This window comes from Centropristis striata, chromosome 14 (genome assembly GCF_030273125.1).
Source record: "Centropristis striata isolate RG_2023a ecotype Rhode Island chromosome 14, C.striata_1.0, whole genome shotgun sequence".
Classification (NCBI taxonomy): Eukaryota; Metazoa; Chordata; class Actinopteri; order Perciformes; family Serranidae; genus Centropristis; species Centropristis striata.
The window spans coordinates 22,578,449-22,590,456 of NC_081530.1; the positions used below are offsets into that span (position 1 = coordinate 22,578,449).

Genomic DNA, 12,008 nt, shown 5'->3' on the forward strand with positions numbered 1-12,008 from the left:
ACTGTGTTAAAGTCTTAGGCAGGTGTGAAAAAATGCCTAGAAGAATTCATGCTGGTTTTGAAGGCAAATATTGATTTGATTTAGATTTTTTTTCTTCTGTTCACTCACTTTGCATTTTGTTAATTAATAAAAATAAACTATTAACATTTCTATTTTTGAAAGCATTCTTATTTTACTGCATTTTTTCACACCTGCCTAAGACTTTTGCACAGTACTGTATGTCACCACCGGTCCACATTGATCGAACGAATTTAACATGTCTGTTACTACCTCTGAAGGCGCGTTACTACCTCTGATCCCCCCCATCACACCTCTGGGACGTTCAGACTGAAGGCCAAACGTCACAGAGGCGTGAATATCGTAGCTTGAAACGGCAGTCTGAAAGGGGCTATTAATACTATATTGTCAACCATTTACAGGGGCACGATCAGTACATTTCCAGTCTCACAAAAACCAAACAAAGTTCAGGCACAAAGTCACTTGGAATTGAGTTACAACCAAACGAAAACCCCGCACTCACCGAAAACTACCACACCAACCAACTAAACAGAGGGGATGTGTAAGAATGATAATCATGACAGACAAAAAAGGAAACTAATCAGAAACCAAAAAAAAGGAGAAAAGTCTAATAATATCCATATTTGATGGACAACAGGCTAATTTAGCTCTGAGCATTGAAGCTTTTAGAGGACTTGAAAGGTGAAAAAAACCAGCATGTCATGATAATCAGTTGCTTACAGATGCTGAGGTAAAGTGACAGTTATTGATCAGTGTTTGCAAGGATTAAAACCAGGACAAAATAATAAGAGGAAACTCACAACGCACCAAACACAGTTCATGGTCGCCACAGTAACCCGCCATGCAGTTTGAGCATGGTGAATCAAGGCAACGGCCCAAAATAACAAAAAAAAACTTGCTAATGGCAACCATCACAGGCAATATCGCCACAGCACCCAACACAGGCCAATTAACTTACAACGCAGTGAGAAGGAAGGGGGGGAGGTTTTAGCGGTCTTTTAGCGCACGTCTCCACGATATATGTATGGACGGGACAGTCTTGAGAAGTGGTGTGATGTTTTTTTCAGGAAAAATGGCATATGGCACAGCACAAAAACAATAAATGAAAAAAGTAAAACAAAAAATTAATGACGAACAGTTTCAACCCTGCGACAGAACACTGGTTAGACACAAACATTTGAACCGAGTCGGAAAAAAGTCTACTTCTCAATCGAAAAAAAAAGAAAAGAAAAGAAAAGAAAAGCAGCCTCTTTTTATACACAGTGCATTTCAAATTGACGAGTGCTGCCACCTCATTAAAGTTAATCTACTGTAGGGTTATTGACTTCTTCAGTTCCACATGAAAGACAGCCATTTAAGAGCTGAGCCCCCCAATTACATCCACTCTGTCTCTTTAACTTCCAGACACATTCCCAGCTGTCTATCAATCCCTCCCCAAGTCCTCGAGTGTGTCAATATGCAATAACTCACCTCCTTCAGTAAGGCCTGTTGGCATCCTTGGGCCTCTTCAGCTGCACCTTCAGTCTCTTCATGCCGATCTGGAAGCCGTTCATGGCCTGGATGGCAGTCTGGGCGCTGGATGGGTTGTCGAAACTCACAAAACCTGCAGAGGGGAAAATTCAGCATCAGTTCTGAATGGATGTAACTAAGTACATTTTGAGGTATGTGCACGTTTCGAGAGTATTTCCATTTTATGTAACTTTATACTTCTACACCACATTTTGAGGCAAATACTGTACTTTTTACTCCACTACATTTAGCTGACAGCTTTTGTTACTTTTCAGGTCAAGATTTAACATGAAAACATGATCAATTTTAAGTTATTCAACTTTTTAAAAATGTTTATTAAACCTCAGTATATTACAGTTATATAGTATATCAAACAGTTAAAATGAGCCATATCTTTGCAAAATTAAAATGCTGCTTACATAAATACATCAATAAAAATAGTCAAACTTTAATTTGAATATATATAACAATCTGCATGGGTCCATTCTGTATAACGAGGACTTTTAACTTGATACTTAAAAATACATTTTGCGGCAAATATTGTACTTTTTACTGTACTACATTTAGCTGCCAGCTTTAGTTACTTTTCAGGTCAAGATTTAACATTAAAAACATGATCAATTTTAAGTGATTTGACTTTTCATAATTGTAAATTTAATTTAATTTAGCCCTATCTTTACACAATTAAAACACTGCTTACATAAATGCATCAATACAAATAATTAAATAATATTAGAATATATATAACAATCTGCATGGGTCCATTCTGCATAACAAGGACTTTTATTTTGAAACTTCACTACAAACTCCCATGAAAATGCAGGTCTGCTTCAACTCTCAACTCAAAACTTAACTCAAGACTTTTCTGTTTGCCACTGCCTTTCAGTAATACTGCACTGTAACCTTTATTCCTGATATTTGATATTTTATTTTATTTCTATCAGCTTGCTTTCAATATTTATATTTGAATGTCATTTTATATTTTTATCTATATATTTTATCTGCTCGTTTTCAGTCCTAAAATTTTATATTTGAATGTCATTTCATATATGTCTCTTTTTAATGCTTTTAATGTTTTGTGTAAAGCACTTTTGTTGAAAGGTGCTATACAGATAAACTTAGCTGCCAGCTTTGGTTACATTCCAGGTCAGGATTTAACATAAAATAACACAATAAACCTTCTTAAACATAAATTTCAAGGGCTTTTCAAGGACTTTCAGGACACTTAAAATGAGTCATTAACTTGTCTTCTGCTCTTATACTGACAGAGCATGTACAATATACCTAAACTCTAATATGTAACATAATTCAATATGTGAAATTAACTTACTGCCTTATCCTTCTTATTATATTTATTTATTACGACACCAGACATGAGTGTTTTATTTTTGTTTTATCTGTTATTCTCATTTTTATCTGTTTTTATATTTTCTTCTTTATCCCTAATGCACCTTTAGTTGTGGCACTTTATAATCTTGTCCTATCTTATCTTGTCTTGTCTTGTCTTGTCTTGTCTTATCTTATGTTATCTTATGTTATCTTATGTTATCTTATCTCATCTCATCTTAGCTTATCTTATCTTACTTTTAAGTCCCAATTCCCTCAAATTCAAGACACAGCTTGAGACATGGATCTAGGTTAATTACTGTTACAAAACTGAGAATTTCTAATGAGAACTAGCACGCTTTAGAGAAGCTATTAAAGACAATTAAAAAGGGAGAGAGGCTTGAATGTGTGAACACTTCTCCATTGTGTTGTGTTAAGGGGACGCACATGACTGTCGCACTTTCTCGAGGCAGGTGGCGCGTGAAGCAGTGACGCAACACATGCAGGCAACTGAACGTAGCCATTGTACTACATTAATTAAAAAAATATATCAAAAGCACTTCAATTGCTATTATTGCACAAAATATATTAATTCAAGCACTTTCAATGACCTTTGTCTATATAGGACTCAAGGACTAGTGGGAAGCATGAAATAGAACTAAGATGACATTTTTGGTGTAAAAGACATCTGTCATCAAACGGAAACACCACAAGGTGACAGCAGCCATCAGAGTGACTCACCAAAGCATTTACTCTGGTTGGTGGCGCGGTCGACGAAGACCTTTGCAGAGATGACGTTTCCAAAGGGAAGGAACATCTGCAGTATCTCAGAGTCGGTGAACTCCTGTGGCAGGTGGTAAATGAAGATGTTGCAGCCCTCGGGACCTGCACACAAATAGAGGAGAGGCACGACACACGCAGACGTGACACGAAGAGACAAGACAGGTCAGACGATGAGTGAAAAGTGCAGTGAGTGAGTGCAAGAAACACAATATACAACACACACTTTTGTTAGTGAATGCTAAAAGAAGGATTAGCTTAGTGCATTTTTGCTGTGAGTTAAATTTATGTCCTCTTTAAATCTGCAGCCAGAAGCTGGTTATCTTGGTGCAAAAATAGAGGCACAGGGCATAAAGTCTGGAAGCTGGAGGAAACAGCTAACCTGGCACAGACCAAAAGGTAACAAAATCTGTCTACCAGCACCTCTAAAAGCTCACTAATTAGTGCTGGTAGACAGATTTTGTTACCTTTGGACTGAGCCAGGCAAGCTGTTCCCCAGTTTCCAGTCTTTATGCTAAGCTAATTGTCTCCAGGCTGCAGCTACATGTTTACCATACAGACAACAGAGTCATATCATTTTTGTTTTAAATGAGCAATAAAACATCATATCATAAAGTGTCTCAGCATCATTGTTGCAAATGTTTTTTTTTTATTGTTAAGCATAATTTGCTAACAACAAAACATGATAATGCCATGATTCTTTTTCATAAAAAGAAACAAAATGTAAAAAACTAAATAAATATGAAGAACACACTTTAAAAAGACAATAAATAAAATGAAATTAAATTTTAAAAATAACCAAATACATACTTAATATAAATAAATAAAAAACAGGGGAAAAAAACCTGAATACGTATTTAAAATTAAATTAGAAAAAGAATAAAATAATAAAAAGAATGAAGTATTATTGTAAATAGAATATTTTGGGCAATCTTTTGGACTCTTGGTCTGATAAAAAGAGATTCAGAAACATAATTTTGGTCTTTTGGAAATTGTAATCTGTCACATTTTTCCTACTATTTTTGAGACATTTTATAGTCAAAACCATATAATTAAAATAACACTTGATAGAATTTTCAGCAATGCAAATGATCCTTAGTAGCAGCAGCTATTGGTCAAAGATTAACTCAGACTTTGTCTTCACTGTGATAAATCATATCTCTCAAACAAGTTGTAAAAGTCTGCTAATGCACTTTCATATCATACATAAATAAAAGAAAACCCACAGCTATGTAGAAAGGCAGCAGCAGTAAAATCATTATCTGTGAGTGTGTGTGATTTGTGGTAAAAGTCCTAAAACAGGCGATACCACTGGAATGTCTCTCAAAGATATGATTATTCGAGCACTGCTTTTTGAGTTTACCTTCTCGCTGCTGCAGCTGTTGCGGCTGCTGCGGCTGCTGAGCCACCAGTGTGGGCTGGTGGGGGAACGGCTGTCCCACCAGGCTGTAGGCAGCAGGGTAGGTGGCTGACGGGGAGGAGGAACAGGTGAGCAGAGAGCAGGAGAGAGACTGCAAACTAATCAGTTTTTCTTCAAAACAACATCTGACAGCGCTGCATCCCCCACCTACAGATTTGCTAAAACCGGGAGATGCTTTGCATTTAGTTTGTGATGTGTGACTCATTCTATAGAGCGGCGGGTATTTACATTTGTAATATATGTGCATGTTTTGACTTTGGATGTGGATTTTCTACTTTGCACATGCAGTGTTGGGTAGTTGGGGAGAGCAAAGGTAATGTAGCTGCATCCCATTATGTTACATAAAACTGATTTGTATTCTAGTAGACTGGAGGGCTGTTTCAAAGATCTAAAACTACAAAAATGTGAGGTCCAGCGGTCAGAATTCATGTAAAATGTATATTTGTTTGTGTGAGATTATAACCAAGAAGGTTATGTTTGATTGTTGGTCTGTTTGACAGCAGTACGGCAAAACTGCTGACCCGATTTTCATGAAACTTGGTGGGAGCGTGCAGCATGGGCAGAGGAAGAACCCATTATATTTTGGAGCAAATCCCAGTCACAGTGTGGCTGCACAAATAATTTTTCACTTTGCATTTTGCACTTTGAGATTGGGCAGAGGGCTGGACTCTGAGGGCCCTTTACATTTTTTAATATTCCCTTTTTTCTCCTACAAACACTGACACTAAGCCCAAATGGTATATGCAGCAATAAGACAAGCATACAACAATACATTGCTATAAATAAATGTCAATTTATGGTGTTACATGGGACACATCTGACAGTTGCTCTGAAACAGTGAGGCTCACCTGTATAGTGCTGCATGCCTGTATAAGCTTGCTGCAGAGGGTCCAGGACAGGACTCTGAGCTGTGGCAGAATAAACACACCGTCACAAACTGTTATGTGTACACACACACACACACACACACACACACACCAAAAAGAAAAAAAAAGGGTTATGTGGGGCACATCAGCACGCTCTAGATAACATTTAGTGCTTTAATTTAATTTCCTTTCCTCTTGATTAGACCACTCATGAAAAAGCCTGTGAATCTGTGGAGCAATATTCTGGGGCAGTTTTTCTCTACTTTCTGGTGCTGTGAAAGATGTCGCAGCAGTACCTTGATAGGCATGAACCCCGTTGGTGTACAGGGCTTCGGTTGCTGATTGGCCGTTGGGTGGGGCTGGCACGGAGGCGTAGCTGTTCACTGCGATTGGCGGAGGCAGAGCAGGAACAGGCGTGGCTGCCATGGAGGGTGGAGTGCTGGTACCTGGAGACAAGTTTAAAGCATCACTTTTTATTTTATCAAGACAAAGAGGAGATAAGTACAAGGCAAGTGCATTAAAAACCTCTTAATCAACGGAAAATGATTTGATTTCCCTTTTTGATGATTGATTTTTTTTAAAGTCAGTAATTAACTTCAAGTCAAGTCGGTTTTATTAATATAGCCCAATAGAGACAGAGCGCAATTAAGTCCCGCCCACACAAGAGAAGGAGAACTATTTATCGCTCTCTATTGATTTCGTATTACATGAAGGTGCATCCATGTCAATTCTGCCTGCCAGCAAACAACAGGAAAAAGCCTGTAAGCTGCTGTGTGGTGGGATGCACTACCAACAGGATGAAGAACCCAGAGCTAAGTTTTTATAAGCTGACGATTGAAAAACCAAGTCTTTAGGAGGTCAGAAGTGGAGACAGGCATTAAAAGGTGGGGCGTCAGCAGGGAGGATGGGAGAACTCAGTGTGCCTAACGTTACGTGTGCAGCAAGTATTTTGTTACCAAGCCATTCATCCAAATGACAGTGAGTTTTACAATATCTATATTTCTGTTAGTTGAGCTGAAGCATTCTGACAATATGCAGCTTGTGTTGTAGTGGATAATTCTACTCCTTAAAGAATTGTCACTAGCACTTATTGATGCACTAATAGGTCTTTTTGCACTATACCTTGATTGTTTGCTTTTCTTCTTCCTATAAGTCGCTTTGGATAAAAGCGTCTGCTAAATGACTAAATGTAAATGTAAATGGATAAATCAGAAAGCTGCCGTTTGCAATCACCTAAGCTTGCTAACTCACAACTAAAACAAGTTTTTGTCCTCTCTGGTTGACACAAGGTGCTAAAATAATCCTTTCACATGCTTATATCTAATGTTTCACCTGGCTGCAGGCATTTTTCTAGTGTTTCAGCACTGATTCTTTTCCCCTCCCGTGGGCGTAGTTTTGAGAGCATGGCTTTTTCGCAAATTTGCCTCTCAGGGCTTTATAACTTTACTGATTCACGGCACAATATAATAACATTATAATATAATGAGGATGACCAATTACTTTGTAAATGTCTGTAAAAGTGTGAGTGAGTATTTTATTTGGTTCAGACTGAAAGGATCCAACCTCGTTTTCTTCAGTTTCTTGTTCTTTTTAATGCCTGGTACAACTAAAGGTACATTTGTTTGGACAAATATAATGATAACAACAAAAATAACTCAAAAGAGTTTAATTTAAGAGCTGATATATAACCATTTTCCATGGCTTTTGTTGATAATGATTATCGGTTATTATCAAGATTTTTGTTGTTATCATTATATTTGTTCAAACAAATGAACCTTTAGTTGTACCAGGCATTAAAAAGAACAAGAAACTGAAGAAAACAAGGGTGGTCTAATAATTTTTCCATGACTGTAGATTATGTCCATTATTGCACTTGGGTCCAATTGGAAATTAATGTTTAACCAACTGCTTGTTGCCACGGCAACCAGGGTCTGAGTTTGTGACGGCCAAATATCTAGTTTTGTTCCCAATATATTTAACAACACATCTGCCAAATTGGGTGCTTTTATCACAACAATTGTTATGATATATTGAGCTATGCTGCCCAACTATTTATAATCTGTTCAGCGTATGACACAATATTTCCTTTCTGACTGCTTGCAAGAAAAACTCCACAAAAAAGTGGAATAAACCTCAGGAAGAGCAACTAAAGAGGGATCCCTCTCCCAGAACAGACAGTCATATAATATGTTTTGTGTACAGAATAAACAACATAATGAAATGAGAGAATAGGAAATCTATGTTACAGAAATTATACACAGAATGTGAGCGTATATGAGTGCACAGCGAGGCGAGCGGCTCTGAGAAGCTGCACTTCGGCACAGCGGTGTTTTGACCTAAATGCTGGCATCAGCATGCTGATATTCCCACAATGACAAAGGTAACATGCTGATGTTAAAGGTACCCTGCGGAGCTTCTGACCTTTAGTAGTACTAAGGAGCTTTTTATTTTTTATGATGCACGCAGGGGAAGTGATAAACCCTCCTGCCAGTGCTTTCACACCATCTCACTGATCTACAGGTGGCTGTAATGTGCAAAGAAATGTGCCAACAAAGGCAGTAGAGGAGAAGAGGCTCATAACCGTGGACGTAAACAATGCAGGGTTTAAAAATACTTAAGAAAGATCAGCTTTGCAGATGTTTTATGGGAAAGGAATGCATTCGACACTATTGTAAGACCTCATGGATACAGACCAAAGTTATTATAGTTGACAAAAAAATAAAAAATAAATAAAAATAGGTGTGAAGAGACATTTTAGTTAACTGGGGGAAAAAAATAAAACTCCATGGATATGATATTGTGTGCATAGAAAACAAAAATTTACAGGAATAATTACAAGAAATATCTTTATTTTTCTAGATTTGTCAGCACAATAAGTATGAGGAGGCATATGTTTATTTAAACATGACTGTATTTGTGTTGTAATATCTATTTTGAACTATTCAAATCAGACCTGGGCGTTGGCTGCCTCTGTCTGGCCTGTGTGAGGTTACGCGGAAATTAGAAATCAATACAGCCACAGTGCTTTTATTTTGAAGGCGATTTACACTTGTGCATGCATTCCACAAAAAAACACTGAGTTAACTTGTTACCTTGTCAAAACACTTTTTGCTTTTTGCATAGAGTTGAAAAGAATTGCTGGTTTACTGCATTACAAACATGCTCTTTATTATTTTCGTGGTTTGAATGTTGTTTAAAAATAAATGGAAAAGTGAGATAATGATTGGAGATTTTACTATTGTTTTACAGCTTTATTTGACTTCCTCATTAACATAGTTTTATCATAATTGTTTATTCTTACCAGCAGCTCAAAACTGTATAATTTACTGCATTTTATCAAGCGATGAATATAATATTGAGCAGAATTTAGTTTTGAGGTCCAGCCCTTCACAACCTTCACAGTATCTCATGTGGCCCCTTGGGAAAATGAATTGCCCACCCCTGATTTAAATCATGCAAACACTACCACTTATTATTAACTAACCAAAACTGTAAGTAAAATAAAAGCTAATGAAAGATTCAGATCTACAATAACTCTCATACATACTGTGTGTTCTGGTGAGTAACATAAATATAATTTTTGCTTGTTTAGAAGAAAATTCCACTGGGAACCTTTGAGCAGGTCATATTTACCATGATCATCATCTTGGTTCAACCTGCTAACCTTTGCTAATTTGAACTGAACACAAAATACAACCAAGGCTGAATAATATTTTCAGGTATTTGGTCATGAATCAAAGTATCGGACAAATTAAAGTTTTGACCCCCGATGATGGCTCCAGTTGAATCAGCTCGGGGATCACCCAAGTTATTACAGTTCATCCCGAGGGGGACATGACTGTCTCCACATGTGCTGTTTACAGTTTCATTAGTGCGAAGTTGCTGCTTCTGTCTGTTTCATGTAATCCTAAATTTGGGACTGACTTTTTGCTCAATCTCTCAAATCTCAGCCCTGGTAACAACATGCATATAACACAGATTATCTGAGGAGTTGCAGGATGCAGGTGCTCTGCTGTAACTCACCATTTTACTGTGTTTTCTGCCTTAAATGTTAAAGAATGTCTACTGTCTATTTCTACGATTTAGATGAAAATGTTGCACTTTTTAATTGTTTACATTTATCTAATTTATCTATATAGACAAGTACAGCTGAAATGATTTGGTGATTCATTTGGCAAAAAGAATGACATTATTTTGACCAATTAAGTTGTTTTTTTTACGTAAAAACATTTCATGGTTCCAGCTTTGTGAAATGTGAATATTTGCTGCTTTTCCTTTCAATTATTTTAATAATAATTATTATAATGTTGTGTTTTATTATTTTGGTTGGACTGTCGATTGGACAACATTGTAAAGGATCACAGAAAATCCAAACTATGTCTTATGAGGAAGTACTTCTAAAAAGGGTTTTTTTCTCAAAGAATATTCGAGTAAATAAATAACATTTTCAATGCAGGACTGTAACTTATAAGTGTAGTATTAGTATTTTTCCTCAAGTAAAGTATCTGAATCCTTCCTCCACCTCTGATCATGACCGACTGGGAAATAAATAAAAAAAACCTACAAAATAAATGTTTGTTATTTTGTCCTCTTAGGTCCACCTCTCCTTGTGCTTCTGTCGTCATATTTCAAGTAGAAATCTAATCAAAGCCGGCCGGGGCCAGACATCTCTGCCTCTCATTACCTGAGGAGGGGGTGATGGATGCGATCGGCGTGGCAATGATGCTGCTGGGGTTGAGGGCGGCGAGCTGCTGCATCTGAACAGCCGCCACCGTGGCAACGGGAGAGAGGTAGGCCGACTGCGCTACCAGGGCCTGCTGCTGCATCAACTGGAGCACAGAGAGAGAGAGAGAGAGAGAGAGAGAGAGAGAGACAGAGAGAGAGAGAGAGAGAGAGAGAGAGAGAGAGAGAGAGAGACAGAGAGAGAGAGAGAGAGAGCGAGAGAGAGAGAGAGAGAGACAGAGAGAGAGAGAGAGAGACAGAGAGAGAGAGAGGAGTCAGGATTTTCTGCGTTTGGAGTCTGTTCCTGCAAGTGTGCATCCCCCGAGTGTAATATTATATTGCTGTAAAGTAGAAAAACTACACCGGGAAACTTCCAAACAAATTGTGAAAAGACTCATTATCAGTCATTTAGTGAGTGATTTCTGTAGATCCCAATCATAGACAGACAATCTTTGTTCAGTTTTCTATTATTAACTCGTCATAGAAATGGAGCATGTTTAATATAATTGCAGTGGCTCCAGTCTGAACCTCAATCAGGAGTCATTATGTTTGAAGGCCACATCTCTGCACGCTGCAACAGAACACAGACGGACCAACTGTCCTCGCTGACTCGCTCTGTTTGTGCAGACGCTTCATGATCCTCATAATCAGCCAAATCAGGTTAGAATCAGCCTTTACATCTGCGTCTGGGCTCTAGTTATAACTGAACATGCACTGTTTTTTAAATTACCCTTTCAGAAAACAGTTGTTTTTTTTAGAGGGGTTTAGTGAAGTATAGAATGTCACTATAAATCAACACATCCATTATGAGGAAAAAAACAAAACGTTGTCAAGCCTCCTTAAGCCTCACAAAGTGAACGACTGTAAATGAGCCAAATCTGCAGCCATTTGCAGTAAACGGTCAATTAACGATGAGAGCAGTAATGTGGCTTTACTCTACACTGTAAATTGCAATTTTTTTCCTGCTAAAATCATCTTGTTCAACGTTAAAACTATTCCATTAGAATCACATGAACACACTTGTTTGTTATAACAGAATGTTTTGAGTCAAGTAGTTTTGACTTTTTTTCCTGCAGGGCCTCTGCTTAAAGGCACAATAAGTGGAATTTTCTTTTTTTTTTTTAATCTATAGACTAGGGATGGCCTTTTGGAAGAAACCTGCCAATTCGATTATCTCTAACATTAATGATCAATTAATCGATTAATTGCTGTATGCATACATGGGCAAAATTAAAGATATATACACAGTACTGTGCAAAATCCTGTTTTGATAACGGATGCTTTTATTTTGAAAGGACTAAAAGAGACTTGAGCCTGTCAATCGTAAAGCTAAATCAACTGAGATTAAAATGTAAAGATAACCTCAA

At 37.5% G+C, this 12,008-nt stretch overlaps 1 protein-coding gene across 1 annotated transcript in view; it reads right to left on the reverse strand.

The window, feature by feature from the left end:
- The window catches only part of celf3a (cugbp, Elav-like family member 3a), a 41,881-nt gene that overhangs the window by 3,044 nt on the left and 26,829 nt on the right, over positions 1–12,008 (reverse strand). Inside the window, exons 8-13 of the mRNA XM_059349564.1 lie at positions 10,604–10,748; positions 6,216–6,365; positions 5,902–5,961; positions 4,997–5,101; positions 3,595–3,738; positions 1,489–1,621 (exon numbers count right to left, since the gene is read on the reverse strand). Coding sequence (XP_059205547.1) covers positions 1,494–1,621; positions 3,595–3,738; positions 4,997–5,101; positions 5,902–5,961; positions 6,216–6,365; positions 10,604–10,748 — 732 coding nt within the window. The 3' untranslated portion in view covers positions 1,489–1,493. The remainder of the gene's footprint in view (positions 1–1,488; positions 1,622–3,594; positions 3,739–4,996; positions 5,102–5,901; positions 5,962–6,215; positions 6,366–10,603; positions 10,749–12,008) is intronic.